The 23,400-nt window shown below is 40.7% G+C and overlaps 1 protein-coding gene across 8 annotated transcripts; it reads right to left on the bottom strand.

Annotated features, from left to right (window-relative positions):
* Positions 1–991: 991 nt before the first annotated feature.
* LOC106606345 (NLR family CARD domain-containing protein 3) lies at positions 992–23,400 on the bottom strand. Of its 8 annotated transcripts, none has more exons than XM_045719774.1 (9): positions 22,945–23,371; positions 9,999–10,019; positions 8,965–9,161; positions 6,756–6,869; positions 6,582–6,647; positions 3,201–4,952; positions 2,877–3,050; positions 2,596–2,769; positions 992–2,215 (listed from the first exon to the last, which is right to left on the bottom strand). In XM_045719774.1, the coding sequence occupies exons 3-9, from the start codon at positions 9,129–9,131 to the stop codon at positions 2,038–2,040; spliced, it is 2,625 nt and encodes an 874-aa protein (XP_045575730.1). In that variant the 5' UTR covers positions 9,132–9,161; positions 9,999–10,019; positions 22,945–23,371; the 3' UTR covers positions 992–2,037. The 8 variants fall into 8 exon arrangements, with proteins under 8 accessions (XP_045575730.1, XP_045575731.1, XP_045575732.1 ...); XM_045719775.1 differs by lacking the exon at positions 22,945–23,371 and adding an exon at positions 21,967–22,317; XM_045719776.1 differs by lacking the exon at positions 22,945–23,371 and adding an exon at positions 22,168–22,315.

Here is a 23,400-nt window from a genome sequence, read left to right on the forward strand (position 1 = left end):
ATTTTTTTATTTAACTAGGCAAGTCAATTAGGAACACGTTTAACCACCCGTAGCACGCGTTCCAGCAGGTATATCTCACTTGTCACCCCAAAGTCAATTCCTCCTTTGGCCGCCTCTCCTTCCAGTTCTCTGCTGCCAATGACTGGAACGAACTGCAAAAATCACTGAAACTGGAAACACTTATCTCCCTCACTAGCTTTAAGCACCAGCTGTCAGAGCAGCTCACAGATTACTGCACATAGCACAATCTATAAATAGCCCAAACAACTACCTCTTCCCCTACTGTATTTATTTATTTTGCTTCTTTGCACCCCAGTATTTCTACTTTGCACACTCATCTACTGTCAAATCTACCATTCCAGTGTTTTAATTGCTATATTGTATTTACTTTGCCACCATGGCCTATTTATTGCCTTTACCTCCCTTATCTCACCTCATTTGCTCACATTGTATATAGACTTATTTTCTACTGTATTATGTATGTTTGTTTTATTCCATGTGTAACTCTGTGTTGTTATATGTGTCGAACTGCTTTGCTTTATCTTGGCCAGGTCGCAGTTGTAAATGAGAACTTGTTCCCAACTTGCCTACCTGGTTAAATAAAGGTGAAATAAAATAAAAATAAAATGTATTTACAATGACGGCCTACCCCGGCCAAACCCGGACGACGCTGGGCAAATTGTGCGCCGCCCTATGGGACTCCCAATCATGGCCATATGTGATACAGCCTGGATTCAAACCAGGGACTTTAGTAACCGCTCTTGCATTGAGATGCAGTACCTTAAACCGATGCATTACCAGTCTGGTAAAATGCACAGCAGAGTTACTAGGAAGACAATAAGGTTGTTGAGTTAAAGAAGCTTACTACTACAGTCAATATGTATAGACATGATGGATATAGCATGATGTCATTATAAAATGGCTTTTTACTAAGCTAACAGAACACACTGAACTACAGTCAATATGTATAGACATGATGGATATAGCATGATGTCATTATAAAATGGCTTTTTACTGAGCTAACAGAACACACAGTCCACTGACACGCAACAGAAACAGCACACATCAACCAACATCAAACTATATTTACATTTCCTATAACGCCACCTTACTGACAGACTGACAAGTCATCATTCCAGCCGGGAGTAATAGTCAGTCCATGTACTGCAGTGTAATGAGGTGAAGTAAAAGTAATCAAACTGAATGACCAAATGCAGTTTCTTTTCGCATTTTCTTTGTTGGGGGGGGGTGTTACAGTAACAATTATCAAAAATATTGGTACAGGATTCAAACAAGAAAACTAAAAAGTGGGCCTCAACCTCTCATCCCATTTATCCAACCACCCACCCCTCCCCCCTATTTAACAGTCTGATGGCCTGGAGATAAAAGCTGTATTTCAGTCTCTCTGTCCTGGCTCTCTGTCCCGGCTTTGATGCACCTGTACTGTCTCCACCTTCTACATGGTAGCGAGGTGAACAGGTCGTGGCTCGGGTGGCTGAGGTCCTTGATGATCTTCTTGGCCTTCCTGTGACACCGGGTGCTGTAGATGTCCTGGAGGACAGGCAGTATGCCCCCGGTGATGTGTTTGTTGAGGTTAGTTTCCTGGCACCACTTCGCCAGGGTTCTCTGATTCAAGGAGCTATCATTGTTGATTTCAAAGCATTGAATATTTATATTCATGCAGTTTGAAATTAATTTAGTAACTGTCCCAGATGCATTTAACTGCAGCACACTCCCACAACCAAGGACTTGGGAGCTGAGGCCATTCCTTCACTGACTCTCAGGGAGCTTTCAATCATTTAACCTGGGAAATAAAGAAGTCCACATACAGCAGCATAGACATATAGGGGTAGTATTCACTAGACATCAAAGAGAAGGACACTGAACAAAAAGGGCAGGGGACTACCTGAACTTGTCCAATAAGAAACTAGCATGTGTTGCAAAATGTTTCGCTACAGTTTGCACAAATGAATATGATCCGGGTGTCTGGATGTCTACAATGGCTAATTGTTCACTATATTACTGTGTTCATAAAACTCAACTCAGTGTCTCCAGTTTATAGAGGGCATCCTCTCGTACAGAAGAGAGCAGCTTTACTCCAGAGTCTCCTGGAGTATTTCCACTCAGGTCCAGCTCCTTCAGGTGGGAGGGGTTTGACCTCAGAGCTGAAGCAAGATAAGTACAGCCTTCCTCTGTGATGCTGCAGCCTGCCAGCCTGTGGAAAGTGAGGCAGAAAAGTTACACAGTATAAAATATTCCAGAAAATGTCAGTTTAGCATCTAAAGATAATGACACAATTAATGATAAAAACAGACAAATTGTCTTCGATTAAGGACATCAGAGACCAAGGCCCAATTATGACATCAGAGACCAAGGTTGGTATTTATTCCAAGTCTTGAGCAGAGACTGGACAGCCGACAATGCTGACAACATTATCCCAATGTTTGTGGAAATCTCATTCACTCTAAATGTAGTGCATGTTGATCGAACGTAAATGAGCTTAGAAAGTCACACAGTCAGCTGTCCAGTGCACTGCCTTGTATTAAATCCAGGACCAGTGAAATGTAAGTTAAACTCCATGAGGGTTAGTCTTACCTCAGTGTCTCCAATTTACATTGTGGATTCTCAAGTCCAGCACAGATGAATCTCACTCCTGAATCCTGGAGTTCATTTCCTCCCAGGTCAAGCTCTCTCAAACTTGAGGTGTTTGAGCAGAGAGTTGAAGCCAGCACCTCACAGGATTTCTCAGTTAGGTTGCAATCATTCAACCTGGTGAGAGATAATGCGTCTAAGTAACCCACACAAATCTATAACTACCTTTACAACATTAAGAATTGACATCTTTATATTTACAACACAGTTACAAAGTCACTCACTTCAATGTCTCCAGTTTACAGTGTGGATCCTCCAGTCCAGCAGAGAGCAGCTTCACTCCTGAATCCTGGAGTTTATTGCCACTCATGTCCAGCAGTCTCAGACAGCATGAGTTTGATTTGAGAACAGAAGCCAGTGCCTCACAGCTTTTCTTGGTGAGTTTACATTTGTTCAGACTGTGGAGAGAAAAAAGCTGCATCTCAAGATAACCAGGTGCCCACAAATACATCCCCCCTTTGGGACCGAATTGTTAGTAATGCAAACTGATGTTCATTATTATGTTATATTAGCATGCTGTCTGGAATGTAATTTGACTAAGCACTTACAAGGCTGTTCTAGAGGATCTGACAACTGGGAGAAGTTTGAGAAGAGCGGCATCTGATCTGATGTATTTCTTCAGGTCAAACACATCCAGCTTCTCTGAGGTCAGCAACATGAAGACCAGAGCTGACCACTGTCCAGATGAGAGTTTAGATTTTGAGAGACTTCCTGATCTTAGGTAGCTTTGGATCTCCTCCACTAGAGAATGGTCATTCAGTTCATTAAGACAGTGGAACAGATTGATGCATCTCTCCAGACGGAGGTTCTTTCTGATCTTCTCCTTGATGTACTTGACTGTTTCCTTGTTGCTCTGTGAGCCGCTTCCTGTTGGTGTCAGTAGGTCTTGAAGGAGATGCTGATTGGACTGCAGTGAAAGGCCTAGAAGGAAGCGGAGGAAAAGGTCCAGATGACCATCTTCAAACTGCAAGGCCTTGTCCACTGCATCTTCATATAGACTGTTTTTGTTCCGGAGGGATTTCTCTTTAGCCATCAGATTGACGTTGTTGTTAGTGAACATGAGGAACACATATAGTGCAGCCAGAAACTCCTGGATACTCAGATGTACAAAGCAGTACACCTTCATCTGGTAAAGCCCAGACTCTTCTCTGAAGATCTGAGTGCACACTCCAGAGTACACAGACGCATCCTTGATGTCAATGCCACACTCTCTCAGGTCTTCCTCATAGAATATCAGATGGCCTTTTTCTAGCTGTTGAAAAGCCAGCTTTCCCAGTGCCAGAATCATCTCTTTATCCCAGTGAGAATCGTTGGCATGCTCTACAGGATACTTCTGACTCCTCAGTTTTGACTGGAAGATCATGAGATGAGCGTACATTTGAGTCAGATTCTTGGGGATCTCTCGACTCTCTGCTTCAACCAATAGTCTCTCTAGGACAGTGGCTGAAATCCAACAGAAGACTGGAATGTGGCACATGATGTGGAGGCTCCTTGATGTCTTTATGTGTGAGATGATTCTGCTGGCCAGGTCCTCCTCACCGATTCTCTTCCTGAAGTACTCCTCCTTCTGTGGGTCATTGAACCCTCGTACCTCTGTCACCTGGTCAACACACTCAGGAGGGATCTGATTGGCTGCTGCAGGTCGGGAGGTTATCCAAATGTGAGCAGAGGGAAGCAGATTCCCTTTGATGAGGTTTGTCAGCAGCACATCCACTGAAGTCGACTCTGTGACATCACAGCAGATCTTATTATTCTGGAAGTCCAGAGGAAGGCGACATTCATCCAGACCATCAAAAACAAACGCAACATTTTTGTTTTCTGAGAATTCTGATTCTTTTGTTTCTATGAAGGAGTGATGAAGTAGTTCTATCAGACTTTGATTTGTATCTCTCATCATGTTCAGATCCCGAAAAGGAAGTGGAAAGATGATCTGGATGTCTTGGTTTGCTTTTCCTTCAGCCCAGTCCAACATGAACTTCAGCACAGACACTGTTTTTCCAATGCCAGCAACTCCCTTTGTCAGCACTGTTCTGATAGGCTTGTCTTGTCCAGGTAAGGGTTTGAAGATGTCATTGAGTTGGATTGATGTCTCTTGTTCTACTTGACAACTGCATGCTGTCTCAATCTGTCTCACCTCATTCTGATTATTGACCTCTCCACTTCCACCTTGTGTGATGTAGAGCTCTGTGTAGATGTTGTTAAGAGGTGTTGTTTTTACTTGATCTTCAATGCCCTCAAATAAAGAATATGTCCTATTCTTCAAGTAGGATTTAGTTTTCTCCTGGATTTCTGTTGGGTACCTATATGTGGAAAAGAAAGATACATGTTCCTTGTTGAATTTAATTAAATTGATTTGGGTAAACATTTATAATATAACTAAACTCTAATCTGGATGTGATCAATGATGAAACAGTACAGAGTTTGACATTCTATAGTTTGGTAGGCTAAGTGAAGATTATAGGACAACATTTGGTGCATTTTACTGGGAGACAATGCAATCTGCCTCTCCTGATAGTTACACTAAACCTTGGGTACCTTGGGTCTCACCATTATGAACTCAGCAAAAAAAGAAATGTCCTCTCACTGTCGACTGCGTTTATTTTCTTATTTTCAGCAAATTTAACATGTGTAAATATGTGTATGAACATAACAATATTCAAGAACTGAGACATAAACTGAACAAGTTCCACAGACATGTGACTAACAGAAATTGAATAATGTGTCCCTGAACAAAGGGGGGGTCAAAATCAAAAGTAACAGGCAGAATCTGGTGTGGCCACCAGTTGCATTAAGTACTGCAGGGCATCTCCTCCTCATGGACTGCACCATATTTGCCAGTTCTTGCTGTGAGATGTTACCCCACTCTTCCACCAAGGCACCTGCAAGTTCCCAGACATTTCTGAGGGGAATGGCCCTAGTCCTCACCCTCCGATCCAACAGGTCCCAGACGTGCTCAATGTGATTGAAATCCGGGCTCTTCGCTGGCCATGGCAGAACACTGACATTCCTGTCTTGCAGGAAATCACGCACAGAACGAGCAGTATAGCTGGTGGCATTGTCACGCTGGAGGGTCATGTCAGGATGAGCCTGCTGGAAGGGTACCACATGAAGGAGGAGGATGTCTTCCCTGTAACGCACAGTGTTGAGATTGCCTGAAATGACAACAAGCTCAGTCCGATGATGCTGTGACACACCGCCCCAGACCATGACGGACCCTCCACCTCCAAATCGATCCCGCTCCAGAGTACAGGCCTCGGGGTAACGCTCATTCCTTCGACGATAAACGCAAATCCGACCATCCCCCCTGATGAGACAAAACCGCGACTTGTACGGACATCGCAATTTATTGCCCTGGCCACATCGGCAGTCCTCATGCCTCCTTGCAGCATGCCTAAGGCACGTTCACGCAGATAGCAGGGACCCTGGGCATCTTTCTTTTGGTGTTTTTCAGAGTCAGTAGAAAGGCCTCTTTAGTGTCCTATGTTTTCGTTACTGTGACCTTAATTTCCTACCGTCTGTAAGCTGTTAGTGTCTTAACGACCGTTCCACAGGTGCATGTTCATTCATTGTTTATGGTTCATTGAATAGGCATGGGAAACAGTGTTTAAACACTTTACAATGAAGATCTGTGAAGTTATTTGGATTTTTAATAATTATCTTTGAAAGACAGGGTCCTGAAAAAGGGCCGTTTCTTATTTTGCTGAGTTTGGTAATCATGCAATTTTATTCACATTTCTAGTATGTCAGACTGAATGATGTCCTGTAGACAAGGGATCTAATGACAAGCAAAAGTAGGCATCCTAAATGATGAATTGGAGCCTATTATCTGGAAATTCACAGAGTAAAAAGGTACCAGATGTCAGACACATGGCTGGTGAATAAAATGTATTGAAAAAAGGTAGGATGCTGTGCAAACTGTTATAACTTACACTTTGTCATCAGTAGGGACTCTGGGTTGGTTATCCATTGACTGGTCATTCTCCTCAGAGATACCGCTGGGTATAAATGAGCACAGAGAGCAATAACATCAGTCTTTATCTATACAGAAGATGCTAAATAAAAGGAAATGCCATAATCAAACACCATGTTATGTCTCAGTTCACCTTTGCCCAGTGGATAATTCTCCCTCCTTGAAGAAAATAGGATGTCCCATAGACTGGTCACTCTTCATGGAGATACCACTAGGTACAGGTGAGACTGGTCGGTCTGTCTTGATCCTGTTTAAGGCAGGATTACAATTTCCAACATAGGTGAGTTAGCACACATTTTAGATTTGTGTAACTGCTTTTTATGGTTGGTTACTTATTTGTCACCAGTCAATGCACTTACAGCTAGGTATAGGTTAGTGATCTAGTAAATTTGTCTCCAACAAAATGTCTGTTTTGAATGAAATATCTGTTTTGACTGAAATAATGACAAAATTAAATTGTATGCGTCACATGCGCCGAATACAACAGGTGTAGACTTTACCATGAATTGCTTAATTACTAGCCTTTCCCCAACAATGCAGAGTTTACAATAAAATAACAATAACGAGGCTATGTACAAGGAGTACCGGTATCGAGTCAATGTGCACAGGGGTACGAGGTAGTTGAGGTAATACAGTGCATTCGGAAAAGTATTCAGACCCCTTGACTTTTTCCACATTTTATTACCTTACAGCCTTATTCCAAAATGGCACCTAAAGACTCTCAGACCGTGAGAAACAAGATTCTCTGGTCTGATGAAACCAAGATTGATCTCTTCGGCCTGAAAGCCAAGCATCAATTCTGGAGGAAACCTGGCACCCTCCCTATGGGGAAGCATGGTGGTGGCAGCATCATGCTGTGGGGATGTTTTTCAGCGCCAGGGACTGGGAGACTAGTCAGGATTAAGGGAAAGATGAACGGAGCAAAGTACAGGGAGATCCTCAATGAAAACCTGTTCCAGAGCGTTCAGGACCTCAGAATGGGGAGAAGGTTCACCTTACAACATGACAACGACCCTAAGCACACAGCCAAGACAACGCAGGAGTGGCTTCGGGACAAGTTTCTGAATGTCCTTGAGTGGCCCAGTCAGAGTCTGGAGTTCAATCTTGGTTTCATCAGACCAAAGAATCTTGTTTCTCACGGTCTGAGGGTCTTTAGGTGCCTTTTGACAAACTCCTAGCGGGCTGTCATGTACCTTTTACTGAGGAGTGGCTTCCGGCTGGCCACTCTACCATAAAGGCTTGATTAGTGGAGTGCTGCAGAGATGGTTGTCCTTCTGGAAAGTTCTCCCATCTCCACAGAGGAACTCTAGAGCTCTTTCAAAGTGACCATCTGGTTCTTGGTCACCTTCCTGATCAAGGCCTTTCCCTCCGATTGCTCAGTTTGACCATTCGACCAGCTCTAGGAAGAGTCTTGGTGGTTCCAAACTTCTTCCATTTAAGAATGATGGAGCCACTGTGTTCTTGGGGACCTTCAATGCTGCAGAAATGTTTTGGTACCCTTCTCCAGATATGTGCCTCGACACAATCCTGTCTCGGAGCTCTACAGACAATTCCATCAACCTCATGGCTTGGTTTTTGCTCTGACATGCACTGTCATCTGTGGGAACTTATATAAACAGGTGTGGGCCTTTCCAAATCATGTCCAATCAATTTAAATTTACCACAGGTGGACTCCAATCAAGTTGTAGAAACATCAAGTATGATCAATGGAAACAGGATGAACCTGAGCTCAATTTCGAGTCTCAAAGCAAAGGGTCTGAATACTTATGTAAATTAGGCATTTCTGTTTTTTGTTATAAATATGCCAAAAAATTCAAAAAACATGTTTTCGCTTTATCATTATGGGGTATTGTGTGTAGATTGCTGAGGATTTTAACAAATTGTATCCATTTTACAATAAGGCTGGAATGAAACAAAATGTGAAAAAAGTCAAGGGGTCTGAATACTTTCCCGAAGGCACTGTATTCTCCAAAGATAGCACGTTCGCCAATAGAATGGATGGTAGTGGCGGTCTATCCACTTGCCAACGTAGTTTCATAAGGGTGCCCGCACAGCGGCCGCTATAGTGACATATTTTTCTCTTCCAAGTGTCGGGGATTAGTGTCTAGTCCCTGGTGAGCAGTATGTATGTCTTGCGCTAAAGACTCATTGAAGTAAAAGTCCTCATCAAAACCGAGGTTAGTGATTGCTGTTCTGATGCCAGAACCTCTTTTCGGTCACGATGGTGGAAACATTATGTACAAATAAATTAATATTATCCATTCTTCGCAACCAATACTGGTTCGTACAAGAGTTTTGACAAAATATTAGCTCCTTCACACTTACCTATTTGATGATCTTACCTCTTAAGTTCCCTGTCAGTGTCCTGTTTGGCAGGAAAACTTCGTTTAGGGGACATCGCTCCCTCACTCCCTGAGAAACTCATTCCAGAAGCAGTGGCTTCTTCTTCAGTATCTTCACAGATACTAGAGGGAGTGCTTCCCTCTTCATTCTTCCCAGAGAGACTCATTTTGGCACAGTGTACCCCTTGTACACTGGACTTTAAAAAAAACAGCACTATTTGCAACACTTGCAGTGCAATGGTACATTCATTTCAAGCTTAACAGAAATACAACTTCTTAGACAGTTAAAGCTGATCTACCCTGATAGGGGGGTTGTGCAAAATAAAAAACGTCTTGGTGCTTTGTAGCCTTATATACTTTATGCCTGTAATTCACTGTTGGTACATAATTAAGTATTGTTAGTAGTGCACAGGTGCAACCCAGCTTGCATCCTCCTTGCATCCAACCCACCAAAACTGAAACCAGGAAATGGAAAAGAAAGGTCCCTATTTTAACATTGAGATCCTAGAGTTGTGGATAGTTACCAATAACAATCAATGTAACAAAAAACTTATCTGACAATTTGAGTTAAGGTTTTTCTTCCGAGAGCAACAAAACTTTGCCTGTAACTTAAAAGTCTGTCATAAAGACAAAATGCTTACTTTATGTGCTAGAAGTGTGTGTGGTTGATTGGGTTGATTGATTTTAGTGTTGTGAGCACTGAAAACCAGGGATTATTACCACTAGTGGCAGTTACACTTAGCATATGTCAAGAGGTGCTTCATTTTCTCCTCTTGAGCATTAACTCATGGAGTATATTCCAAGTTTAATAAAGCAACGTTAGAAGAAATACATAATCTACCAATCACAAGTGGGATTCTGATCTGCTCTGAAAATTCTGTGACTTCTGGAAAAAAATACTATTGGTAGCACTGGAGGAGAATTAACAATGTTGGTTGATGATGACAACACAGTTGAGTCAGATTTGCATTTCAAATGAACTGTGTACAAGGGGTCCTACAATGTGCCTCTCCTCGGGGGAATTCATAACAGACCTCTGATCAGGATGTGCTGACCTGTGAACACACAAAGCACTTTACTTGACACACAGCAGAGAAGTGGTTAAATTGAATGTTAAAATCCCCCAAGCTGAATGGGTACTTGCCACACTGTGGTTTCCTTTGCCTTCACAATGGACAAGCCACTATTTTTTCAACTGTAACTAGCCCAAATATTATGGCTTATATAGCTAATATCAGCCATACCAAACAAAAACTATTTTGCCACTAGTTTTGTGAAGGGCATCTTAATACTGCTATTACTGCTGCTAACAGGCCTAATAATAATTATAATAATGGTAATAGTCATGTATAGCCTACACCTTCCATACTTAAAAATACAGCAAAACATGCACGCAGCATCACTTTAGACTGACTAAAGGAATGGTCACTGTCTTGATCTCTTAGTAATGATATCAACAACAGAAATACCCCCCACACACACAAGTTTGCTGCTGTGTCCCAAATAATAATAATAATAATAATAATAATGATTATTATAAACGAGTAGAATAACAAATAAGCCTACATAAGTGTTAATAACAATAATAATTTAGACATAATACTTGGAAATATTTTGGCTACTTTTCATTACATTTTCTATTCTTGGAAATGTGTGTTTATTTTAGTGTTGCATTGCCTATTTCATTGCCTATACTACAGTAATAAATCCCCTACAAAAAAAATATATAAAATCAACACATAGCTTTGTTTATGGACATGACGTAGTTAGTTACTTCCCTAACATTCGGATCATAGAAGGAGAAACTTTGCCTACCCAATCATTCCTGTTTGACATGCAAATAGGCTACTTCAGAAATGCATGCCTAAGGAATATCAAGACAGAAATGTGTTTTCAGCAAGGGAGTAATTCAATCGCTTTGTGATGTGTCATGGCCCATTTATGTAAGCCACTTTACAAAGCAGTCTGTAACTCTATTGGAAGGATGCGACACCATTCTTCCATTAGAAATTCAATCAATTAACTCGTTTCAAGAAGCTAGGTGTATGTTGCATGTCACTACTTCACAGGAGAGGCATTTTAACTTATTTTTTTAAATGTATTTCTTATTTTGGCAGAAATGCCTTCTGGAACATGCAAACTTTCATGTGCCTTAATAATAAATGTGTATGTCATCTGTAAATATGAATAAAATTGTTAAATTTAGTCTTCCCTGTGGCTCAGTTGGTAGAGCATGGTGTTTGCAACGCCAGCATGGTGTTTGCAACGCCAGGGTTGTGGGTTCGATTCCCACGGGGGGCCAGTATGATTTTTTTTTATATGTATGAAATGTATGCATTCACTACTGTAAGTTGCTCTGGATAAGAGCGTCTGCTAAATGAATAAAAATGTAAAATGTAAATGTAAAAATTACAAACCTAGTTGGTTTAGCCACAGAAAAAGTCAGCAACCTTCCCTCTAGCCATGATTAGCTGAGATAATGGATAGGCTGGACATGCCGGGAGATGAGTTCGGATTGGTCTGCCATGTAGCATGCTTCTCTCTATAACATGAGCTGCTCAGAATGTGTTGATAATGCATTCTACCTCTGTTTTTTTGAAAGATATAACGTTAGCCATCGAAAACTACAAAAGTGTTGCTACTTTTCTCAACAACATTGATGCCCTGAATTTACCAGGCGCTATCGACAAAGATCAGTTGGATAAAGTTGTGATGGGCTACTTTCTACACACGCCACGGTCAGTGTGAACCGGAGTGCCTTGACACAAAGGTGACCAAACAAGATGTAGCTACAAACAAAACAGAGTTAAATGGATCCAGTCTACTGTAAAGCATTCATCCATGTATATGGGTAAGAGTCTAGCTACATTTTCAGATATTGTATGTTTCTAATTTTGGCAGAAAGTCGTTTTCATTGCCAGTTAAAGCGTCCTGTTAGCTAACTAGCTAACGTTAGCTTGCTGACTCGCTAGCTAACGTTACGTGTATGATCTGTGTAGTAATATTATTCATATCAGAAATCCATTTGCATTGCTAGTTAGAGCCTAATGTTAGCTATAGCTAGCTAGCTAACATTGAACCTAGTTGGTTAGCTTTAGCTACCTACAGATTCATACTACAGCTATGACAATCAATTTGTATTGGTAGAAGTATGTGTTGGGATTATGCTGGTTCATTGTTTAGCTAGCTACATGTCTAAACCAAAGACTCCACTTCGCCAGATGATGACCCATCAAGTTAGCCAGGTGGGTCTGGGGGTGATTACAGCCATCTATTGTATTATATGAACATGTGTACATGTCTAGACAATAGTGACCCATCCACTTAGCTAGATGTGTCTGGGGGGTGGTTATAGAATTTCTTTCACATGACTCATCAATTTAGACAAGTGTGTCTGGTTAAACATCATCTAATAATTATCAAATATTTATGCAATATTTGTATCTGGACACTTTCTATTTTTTTATATTGCTAGTATGCAAATATGCAAGTAACCATTTTCACTGTACCGTTTACACCTTCTGTATCCTGCGCATGTGACAAATAAAATGTTGATTTTATTGTATAGTGTGTTTTTTACTAGAGACGGTAATGTGAAGAACAACATGACCTGCACCAAAGTCAGATTAGGATATAGTACTACTTTCACCACTTTTAGTCTTGAAATATTTGGTTGTTTATTACACCTTCTTACAACTCTACAACCAGCGCCTCATCGGCTTCCAGTGGCAGTTTTTTATTCAACGGAGAGACTGGGCCGACGGAAGAGCGGAGGTGCGCACCGACGGGGTAAGAAGAAACGACTATCAGAGGCAGAGGGACGGTCCCAGAACCCACGGGACTGAGTGTCTTTAATTTATCAAGCAAGATATTGAGCCCTGCCCATGTCTCCTTGCTTAATAAAGGGTTATCTTTTGTGTCTACATCCCAGTGCAACGATTTTGATGTTAAGGTAGACATGTTTAAGTTTTTTAGAAACATCCGTTTAAGGGAATACTTTAGCTCCCCCAATCCTGATGTTTCTATTGAACCAGTAGGTTACTCACCTGCACATACTCCAACTCCTTTTAGAAGTAAGAGTTATTTTATACCTCGGGCCAATCGCAATCTCTCTATCGAGACATATTGCAGACTTGTTGAAAAAGATGTTGTTCATCTCCTTAAGAACAAACAGGAGTACATATCTTTCCATAATTTACCTCAGGATGAAAAACAAGCTTTCCTTGATTTACAATCTGATACGTCAGTCCTTACCCGCCCTGCTGATAAGGGTGGGTCTGTTGTACAATCTGATACGTCAGTCCTTACCCGCCCTGCTGATAAGGGTGGGTCTGTGGTACAATCTGATACGTCAGTCCTTACCCGCCCTGCTGATAAGGGTGGGTCGGTGGTACAATCTGATACGTCAGTCCTTACCCGCCCTGCTGATAAGGGTGGGTCTGTGGTACTCATGGATAGGACAGCTTATGTAAATGAGTGTCATAGACAACTACTTGACAACATCTTTTACAAGAAACTCAGAAGTGACCCCACTTCCCAATTTCAGAATATTATCCTTACTGTCCTAGATGGGTATTTACATTCTGGTCAGATAACCAAAAAAGAACACGACTTTTGGGTATTCAACACCCTAAAATTGCCACTTTCTATACTTTGCTGAAATTACACAAGAATGTTACAAAACCTCCAGGGCGCCCTATTGTAGCGGGCATTGATGCAGTAATGGCCCCTCTATCTACTGTTGTTGACTTTTTATTAGACCACTCACAGAACAGCTCACCTCCTTTGTAAAGGACACCAGCAGTATGATCTCTATTACTCAATCTCTTGATCCTCACCCTGAGAATACCATGTTAGTTACTGTTGATGTTGAGTCGTTATACACAAATATTCCACACGAGGGCGGTATTGAAGCTATGGAACATTTTCTTCTACAACATGACCCTAATGAACTACCTTCCAGTGCCTGCATTATAACATTGGCTGAAATAGTACTCACACACAACTACTTCATGTTTCTAAATGATTTCTTTATTCAGACGAAAAGTACTGCTATGGGATCCCCCATGGCCCCTAACTATGCTAATTTGTATGTGGGTTACATGGAGAAAGTCTATTTTTAATCCTCTCAAAAATGTTTTCTTGCCTAACATCATTATTTGGAAACGGTATATTGATGATATTTTTGTTCTATGGAGGGGTGATGCAAAACAGCTACAGGCGTTTTATGCTTTTCTTAACTCCTGTTCTGAACATTTGAGATTTACTATGCAATCTGATACACGTCAAATCAGTTTTCTTGATCTTCTGAGAAAATAATGTTCTGTACACTAATCTACAGGAAACCTACTGATCGTAACAGTTTGTTGAGGACTGACAGTTGTCCCTTGAAAAATAGTTTGCCCTACAGCCAATTCTGTCGAATCAAAAGAATTTGCAAAAAACAATCAGATTTCTGAGACGCAAAGAAAATTCAAGGAGAGGGGGTATAAAAATGGTCAGCTTAATACTGCCATTGAGAAAATTCTAAACAAAATGAGACATGACCTTTTTCAAGGTCAGTCTCGCAAAAAGACGCATTCTTGCGTTCTAACTACCCGCTATTCAAAGTACTCTGGACAAATTAAGGGAATCGATCACAAACATTTGCACATTCTAAAATCCGATGATAGTCTCGGTAATGTGTTTTCGGACCTTCTCTTGGTCGTATTCTCGCGGGGCATAAATCTCAGAGACCAATTGGTGCACTCTGATTTACCACCACAAGATATTCCTGAACAACATCTATTTGTGCCCCTACTGGATGGACACTACAAGTGTAATGGCTGTGCTCAATGCAATGGCACTTATAAATGTAGATCAAACAGGGAAACAGATCCCAATTTAAGGTGTTATCACGTGCTCCACTAAGGCAGTTATTTATCTTAGAACTTGTCCTTGTGGTAAAAATGTGGGTAAAACAAAGCGTGAATTAAAAGTACGAATCCTAGAGCATCGTAGATAGGTGTGCGTTTCTTTTTCTTCTAGATTATTACACCTTCTTACTCACTCCTTTTAGCACATTGCCTCATATGTGAATCCTTAAAGAGATAGGTGGGGCTACGGTTTAAGAGGGTGTGAACGATTAATTAGGGTCGATTTCAAGTTTTCATAACAATCGGTGATCTGCATTTTTGGACACCGATCATGGCCGATTACATTGCACTCCACGAGGAGACTGCGTGGCAGGCTGACTACCTATTATGCGAGTGCAGCAAGGAGCCAAGGTAAGGTGCTAGCTTGCATTAAACTTATCTTGTAAAAAACAATCATAACATAATCACTAGTTAACTACACATGGTTGATGATATTACTAGTTTATCTAGCTTGTCCTGCGTTGCATATACCGTAATTTCCGGACTATAAGCCACAACTTTTTTCCCACGCTTTGAACCTCGCGGCTTAAACAATGACGCGGCTAATATATGGATTTTTCCCGCTTTCAATTTTTTTTCTTAAAAAAAAAAACACATTCTGTGACGTGCTCAGTTTTTTGGCGGCATGAAGCTTTCATTAGACCAATGAAATTGCCAAACGGGTTAAGGTCAAACAACTTTTTGGTTTACTATTTAGATTAAATCGAGCGCGCTCAAACTTCCCATCATTCTGATTACGGTAGTCATTTTGTCACCCTCATCATGGCAAAGACACGGAGAAATGCATATGATGCAGCTTTCAAGCCGTGTTTCGTTAAAGCCTTGTTTCAATGTACCGGTAGGCACCTGCGGCTTATAGACATGGGCGGCTTATTTATGTTCAAAATAATATATATATTTTTTAATTCAGTGGGTGCGGCTTATATTCAGGTGCGCTCAATAGTCCGGAAATTACGGTAATCGATGTGGTGCCTGTTAATTTATCATTGAATCATAGCCTACTTCGCCAAACGGGTGATTTAACCTGTCTAGGATAGGGGGCAGTATTTTCACAGCCGGATAAAAAACGTACCCGATTTAAACTGGTTACTACTCCTGCCCAGAAACGAGAATATACATATTATTAGTAGATTTGGATAGAAAACACTCTAAAGTTTCTAAAACTGTTTGAATGGTGTCTGTGAGTATAACAGAACTCATATGGCAGCCAAAAACCTGAGAAGATTACAAGCAGGAAGTGGCCTGTCTGACAATTTGTGTTCCTTCTGTAGCATCTCTATCGAAATTACAGTATCTGTGCTGTTACGTGACACTTTCTAAGGCTTCCATTGGCTCTCTGAAGGCGCCAGAAAGTGGATTGGGGCGTCTGCTGTCTCTGGGCAAGGTACAGGAACTCTGTTTGTGAGTGGTCTGTCTAAGGACTCAGAGCCTGGAAATGCGCAGTCACGAGAGATCACCATGTTTTTATTTCCCTATTTGAATGAATACAATGTTGTCCGGTTGTAATATTATCGCTATTTTACGAGAAAAATCTCATAAAAATGTATTTTAAACAGCGTTTGACATGCTTCTAAGTACGTTAAAGGAACATTTTGAATTTTTTTGTCACGAAATGCGCCCGCGCATCGCCCTTTGGATAGTGACCTGAACGCACGAACAAAACGGAGCTATTTGGACATATCTATGGATTATTTGGAACCAAAACAACATTTGTTGTTGAAGTAGAAGTCCTGGGAGTGCATTCTGACGAAGAACAGCAAAGGTAGTCCAATTTTTCTAATAGTAATTCTGAGTTTACTTAGCCTCGACGTAGCTCGGCCTTGATGGCCGAGCTACGTACTCAGAATATTGCAAAATGTGCTTTTGCCGAAAAGCTATTTTAAAATCTGACACCGCGATTGCATAAAGGAGTTCTGTATCTATAATTCTTAAAATAATTGTTACGTATTTTGTGAATGTTTATGCTGAGTAATTTAGTAAATTCACCGGACGTTTTCGGTGGGTATGCTAGTTCTGAACATAACATGCTAATGTAAAAAGCTGGTTTTTGATATAAATATGAACTTGATTGAACAAAACATGCATGTATTGTATAACATAATGTCCTAGGAGTGTCATCTGATGAAGATCATCAAAGGTTAGTGCTGCATTTCGCTGTGGTTTGGGTTTTTGTGACATAAATGCTTGCTTTGAAAATGGCTGTGTGATTATTTCTGGCTGGGTACTCTCCTGACATAATCTAATGTTTTGCTTTCGCTGTAAAGGCTTTTTGAAATCGGACAATGTGATTAGATTAACGAGAGTCTTGTCTTTCAAATGGTGTAAAATAGTCATATGTTTCAGAAATTAAAATTATAGATTTTTGGAGGTTTTTGTATTTCGCGCCATGCGACGCCATTGGCTGTTGGCTAGCGGAACGTCTAGATGCAAGAGGTTAACAAGCGCATTTGCGAAAAAAGTGCCTTTCTTAAAATCAATACACAGAAGTATATTTTTTTAAACCTGCATATTTAGTTAAAAGAAATTAATGTTAGCAGGCAATATTAAACTAGGGAAATTGTGTCACTTCTCTTGCGTTCATTGTACGCAAAGTCAGGGTATATGCAACAGTTTCGGCCACTTGGCTCGTTGCGAACTAATTTGCCAGAATTTTACGTAATTATGACATAACATTGAAGGTTGTGCAATGTAACAGGAATATTTAGATTTATGGATGCCACCCGTTAGGTAAAATACGGAACGGTTCCGTATTTCACTGAAAGAATAAACGTTTTATTTTCGATATGATAGTTTCCGGATTTGACCATATTAACGACCTAAGGCTCGTATTTCTGTGTGTTATTAGGTTAGAATTAAGTCTATGATTTGATATTTGATAGAGCAGTCTGACTGAGCGGTGGTAGGCAGCAGCAGGCTTGTAAGTATTCATTCAAACAGCACTTTTGTGCGTTTGCAAGCAGCTGTTTATGACTTCAAGCCTATCAACTCCCGAGATTAGGCTGGTGTAACCGATGTGAAATGGCTAGCTAGTTAGCGGGGTGCGCGCTAATAGCGTTTCAAACGTCACTCGTTCTGAGACTTGGAGTAGTTCCCCTTGCTCTGCAAGGGCCGCGGCTTTTGTGGAGCGATGGGTAACGATGCTTCGAGGCTGGCTGTTTTCGATGTGTTCCTGGTTCGAGCCCAGGTAGGGGCGAGGAGAGGGACGGAAGCTATACTGTTACACTGGCAATACTATAGTGCCTATAAGAACATCCAATAGTCAAAGGTATATGAAATACAAATGGTATAGAGAGAAATAGTCCTATAATTCCTATAATAACCTCAACCTAAAACTTCTTACCTGGGAATATTGAAGATTCATGTTAAAAGGAACCACCAGCTTTCATATGTTCTGAGCAAGGAACTTAAACGTTAGCTTTTTTACATGGCACATATTGCACTTTTACTTTCTTTTCCAACACTTTGTTTTTGCATTATTTCAACCAAATTGAACATGTTTCATTATTTATTTGAGGCTAAATTGATTTGATTGATGTATTATTTTAAGTTAAAATAAAAGTGTTCATTCAGTATTGTTAAAATTGTCATTATTACAAATAAATAAATACTTTTAAATTATTTTTTAGTTTAAAAAATAAATAAATATATAAATATTCTTTATATATACTTTTTTTTGGGTCCTCCAATAATCGGTATCGGCATTGAAAAATCATAATCGGTCGACCTCTACCTGAAACGTCCCATAATTCTATTGGCGATGATTGTACATCCCCTAAGAAAAGTCAGCCAAAACATATAACCAACATCAATATGGAGAAGTGAACATACAAATGTAAGTAAAAACAAATGTAAATAAATTCAATTGTGCTAATAATGCACATGACGGCACAAACATGTATCGTAAAATGAATGATGTTTTTGTTTGGGTAGCTTTTGGAAACGTTAGCTAGCGCATACAACTTTCCCTGACATCACACTTATACATTGTAATTTTCGATTGACCTGATATCGTCGGATGGCTAGCATTCGACGTCTGCGGATGCATTGTCTTCTAGCCATGATATGAAATGACTGTAGTGCATAAGTGACACATTTCCCTGCAAGTGCCAACTGATCAACCAGGGACAGTTCTGGGAGGGGGGAGGGGGGGCAGTGCCCCGGTGACAACAATTTTGGACCCCCTTGTGGCCCCCCTAAATGTGGAGTATGAAATCATTTTTACATAACACATTTTTGCTATCGTTCTTTTTTTTTTTTTACATCCGTTATTAGAGAGTGGCAACGAGGAACACTAATGATTCTGAATATGGTATTTTGCCTGCTAATGCCAGCAATGCAGTGAAGAAAACGATATGACAACAATAATGTCTAATGAAACTGGCCCCTCTAACAGTACAACTGGCCCCAGCTTGGCCCCACCAGTTGAAATGGTCTAGAACCGCCACTGGATCATACATCATGATACATAATCAGAAGTGTCCCCTTAATTTGAGGGCTGAGGGGAGGTAGTGTGTATTTTACGTGTTTGGAATGCAGCCAAAGAATAGCTCTCCAGTAGATGTGACAAAACATTCAAGCAGTGGCGATCCATCATTCAGGGCAGGTGGCAGAGCCCCACATGTTTGGAGCTCCACATTTGTAGCAAAACATTTAACATTTAAAATTAAACTAAATATATATAATTATTTGGGGGACTTGCCTGTTTGGCATTTTATTTTGGCATTAATACACGTCACATATCAGTTTGCAAACAATGCAACAAAAAATATATATCATTGAGTTAATAAAGCTGCATACAAACATGGTCTCTTTTTTGTTTTCTTGAGTAAGGCAGCTCCAAAATGCAGGCGTTTCAGCCTAGCTCAGTGCTTTCTGTGATGGTGTGGCAAGATAGCAGAAAATAGGAGCATTGTGCCATGATTGGCTCAGTGTTCTGTCACTCATGGGGACACTACGTCACCACCAAGTCTAAGTCCTTAGTAAGAGTAGACATCAAACATTTAAGCCCTTTGGGCCCTGCCATAGAGTTACATAAGTGCCCTTCCAAGGTCATTGGCCACTGATAAAATGATGTCAAATCACGTTTTATGTACATTGGCTTTGATTGGACTGAACATGTCAACATCTTACTTTCAAAATCTTAGCTAGCAGTCATCATCATGAATCAAATCGACAATCTACTGGCAAATCCTTTTTAATCCTTGTCATATGAAGAGAAATAATGAAGATAAATTATAGATAAAATGTATCGGTGCTCATCGGCCATTGAACATAAACATTACACAACAAGTTGGAAATCGCAAATTCAACAATAAGTGGTTTGGAAGGAAACCGCGAGCATTGCAACTGGGAAGTCGGGAATAAACGAGCTCAGACTGGTAAAATACGTTTTGAACGGTCAACCAACTCGAATTGTAAATCTGGCCTCTTTGTCTTTGTTTGATGACAAAATTTGCCCACGAAGAACCGCCACGCCACCTTCCTGTTCAAGTGAGCACATCACAACAAGGTGAGTCCAAAAATGTCTTATCTGCAGCTGCATAAATGATGTAATATGCCAGGGAGATATGGAAACTGTAACTAAGAAAGAATACTAAGTGTATGTTGTGTAGTAAACTGTTAGTAGCCCATGTAATAATTTGGTCTTTTTCACCTCTTAACTTCACCTACTGTTCTGACTCGGTGGTGCACATGTAGCCTATAACCTGTTTTTGAGAAATGTAATCATTGAATATTGTAAGAGCTTTCATTGTCTGCTTATATGCCCCCTTTATTTATCCTACGGTTCTGACTTGGTGTACAGGGAGAACACTAAGAACGGCCCATGTTCTGAATTCTGTCGCTGTACATTTCAAAAGTGCTGTACAAATAGTTATATTGACTAGTCCGTCCTGACTCGCTCATTAATGTCAATCGAAATTACGGATTGCCTCTCATCCGCTTGTCTTCCCCTTATGCCATTGTTTGTACATCTCAATTGTCACTAGAAACCACATGTGTTTAAGCAAGTCAGCCATATCAGCTATGTTTTTTTAAAGGCTCTGCTGATAGCCAGGTGTAGCAGTGGTAAGGTGTTGAGACTCTGCTGATAGCCAGGTGTAACAGTGGTAAGGTGTTGAGACTCTGCTGATAGCCAGGTGTAGCAGTGGTAAGGTGTTGGGACTGCTGTTGGGACAGCTTTATGTAGGCCTTAACAGTTTCTGGGGACCGTTTGTTATAGTGCAATATTGTTTCGTGTTGTTGTGTAGTGGCTTTGCTGGCATGCATTCCACTCCCCCCAAGATTTACATGCTAAAATCGCCACTTCATTCAAGGGCCATTTTGTCAAAAGTGGGGTTACAAGTTTATCAACTTTCAAAGCAGAATTACTTTCCCATTGTTCCTCAAATGCAGTGTATGACATAGCATTTTCTAGAGTCTCTACTTTAATCCAATGTAAAAAGCAGTTTCAAATGTTGCTATATTGGATCGAATCCAGGTGGTGGGTCACATTTGCAGTTTTGTTAATGGTTCGCGGAAAAATGTTGTCTAGGGCATAGCTTGGTATTATGTTGCAAAATTTGAACTTTGGTGTTGGAAACAAACATGATGTTGTCATCCAGAGTCACACTTATTTATTTTCCCAGCTATAGCACACACTATTTCACATACAGTAGGTTTTTAAAGGACCAAAGTTGTTGGTCTGCTTTGCGTTTCCATTTGCGATACTGGTATCGCCACAGCCCTAGCAGCTGTACTTTATGGCGTTTTAACTTCAGGTTAGGTATGTTTTGTTTTGTACACTTTGTACAAAATAATAAAACGCAGAACTACAGGATGTTTCTTAACATAACTCTTTATTAACTAGCTACAACTACATGTTAGCCTATCTCCAACCACGATCAACTGCCCATGACCTAACCGTCTGGGTGGTCTTAACCAATCACCGCACAGTATGATACGGCGGTAAAATGCATCCAATTATAATTCAGTATGTATTCACATATGAATATTACAAGGTATATCTGTAAACACATGGATAAACAGTAGGCTAGCCTATTTTGTTACTGGTGCATGTTCTTTTAAGCAATCCGGAGAAGTTGCCTACCTGTCTTTTGTCTCCTGAAAATAGCATTCATTTTCCAGACACAGACAACTACATCCAGCGCCTGTCGTACAAGTACGTGGCGATTTCTTTGTTGTGTGCACTTCCTTGCCTACATGTATTTTGTCTACTGCAAATAGCATACATTTTCCATACACAGCCAACTACATTCAGAACCTGTTATATAAGGAGATGGCGTTTCACCTGAGGGGTATCCAACGAAGCAAGCTAGATCTACTCAGTGTTTTCTAAAGATAACCAGCTTCACATTCCAAATCAGGCTTCTTCCATACTACTACGGATATTGCTCTTCCGTCTGCTTGTTGCAAATTCTGTTTAGCCTCAGGCTAAAAGGGGACAGATCGAAAAAGGGGAGGGTTATCCCCCCCAAAATTGCTTTGGAGAGGGTTGTGTGGTTTTTCATTGGGTACAGGGGAGGGTAGTGCATTGTTTCCCTAGTTTACATTTGCTCTTTTGCAGGTTTTAATATATAATTTCTTCCATCCTATCCACATTTCCATATCTGCTTGCATATGCCTCCCCTGTATGTGACGCGCTCTTTCATAATCAGTTGGAAGTTGAAATGGATCATCATACGTTGTGTTTTTCAACATTTAGATTTTTTGCAACCCTCCCCTATTCCGAAATAATGAATGGATTTCAAACTAGCTAGCTACCTATATATATTTGAATCAAGCTACAATAGGCTATTCAATCGGATGATTTTCCTGTTTGCCCAAATTTGTCAAAGTTACTATCATCCGCAGAAAAAAAAAGTGTACCTCACACTCGCTTTTCAAAACCCATCATACATAGTCACTGTTACTACTGACTACACATTAGCTTCTAGATAGTTAGCTTAGCTTTCTACTGTATCGATGGATTCCAGGGAGAGTGAAATCGCTAGATTTTTAAATAGTAATGATGTTGAGCTGGTTCAGACGATTAGTGGCGTCAATTTATTGGCTACTACTTTTTTACCTGAGCTGGAGCGCCGCCATCATCAGCGACTCAGACGAGCTCACCAAAGTCGAGGCCGAGCCCCGCCTTGGGAGGCAACCGATGAAGACCACCCGTGGTGGATCCGTCAATTACGGTGCTTCAGTCAGTCGAGGTGAAATATGTCAGTGATGCTGCGCAACAAATTGAAAATGCTCGCGTGTTCAGGTGCACTTGCAAATCCAACGAAGGGTAGCCCTGCTATTTACTTTTTACCCCCGAGGAGATAAGAGACGTGACCAGATGAATTAACTCACCAATGGTACTGTAAGTGCTTGTCATTCAACTATTAGTCCATTTTTGTTGGCTGTGTGTGTGTTTCAGTCTAACGTTATCTGTCAGTGTCTGTGTGATGAGGCACAAGTGTACTGACTAGCTGGCTAGTTTATTATAGCCAAGTGTGTGAGAGTGAGTGGGTGGCATTAGAGGGAGAGAAGT

The sequence above is a fragment of the Salmo salar genome, chromosome ssa06 (genome assembly GCF_905237065.1).
Source record: "Salmo salar chromosome ssa06, Ssal_v3.1, whole genome shotgun sequence".
Taxonomy (NCBI): Eukaryota; Metazoa; Chordata; class Actinopteri; order Salmoniformes; family Salmonidae; genus Salmo; species Salmo salar.

What these genes read in the sequence shown, in the direction of transcription:
- LOC106606345 (XM_045719773.1), bottom strand. Translation starts at nt 9,131, where the DNA reads ATGAGTCTCTCTGGGAAGAATGAAGAGGGAAGCACTCCCTCTAGTATC. An exon ending in TGTAAACTGGAGACATTGAA is followed by an intron (nt 2,770 to 2,876) that starts GTGAGTGACTTT and finishes ATCTCTCACCAG; the next exon opens with GTTGAATGATTGCAACCTAA. An exon ending in TGTAAATTGGAGACACTGAG is followed by an intron (nt 2,216 to 2,595) that starts GTAAGACTAACC and finishes CACTTTCCACAG; the next exon opens with GCTGGCAGGCTGCAGCATCA.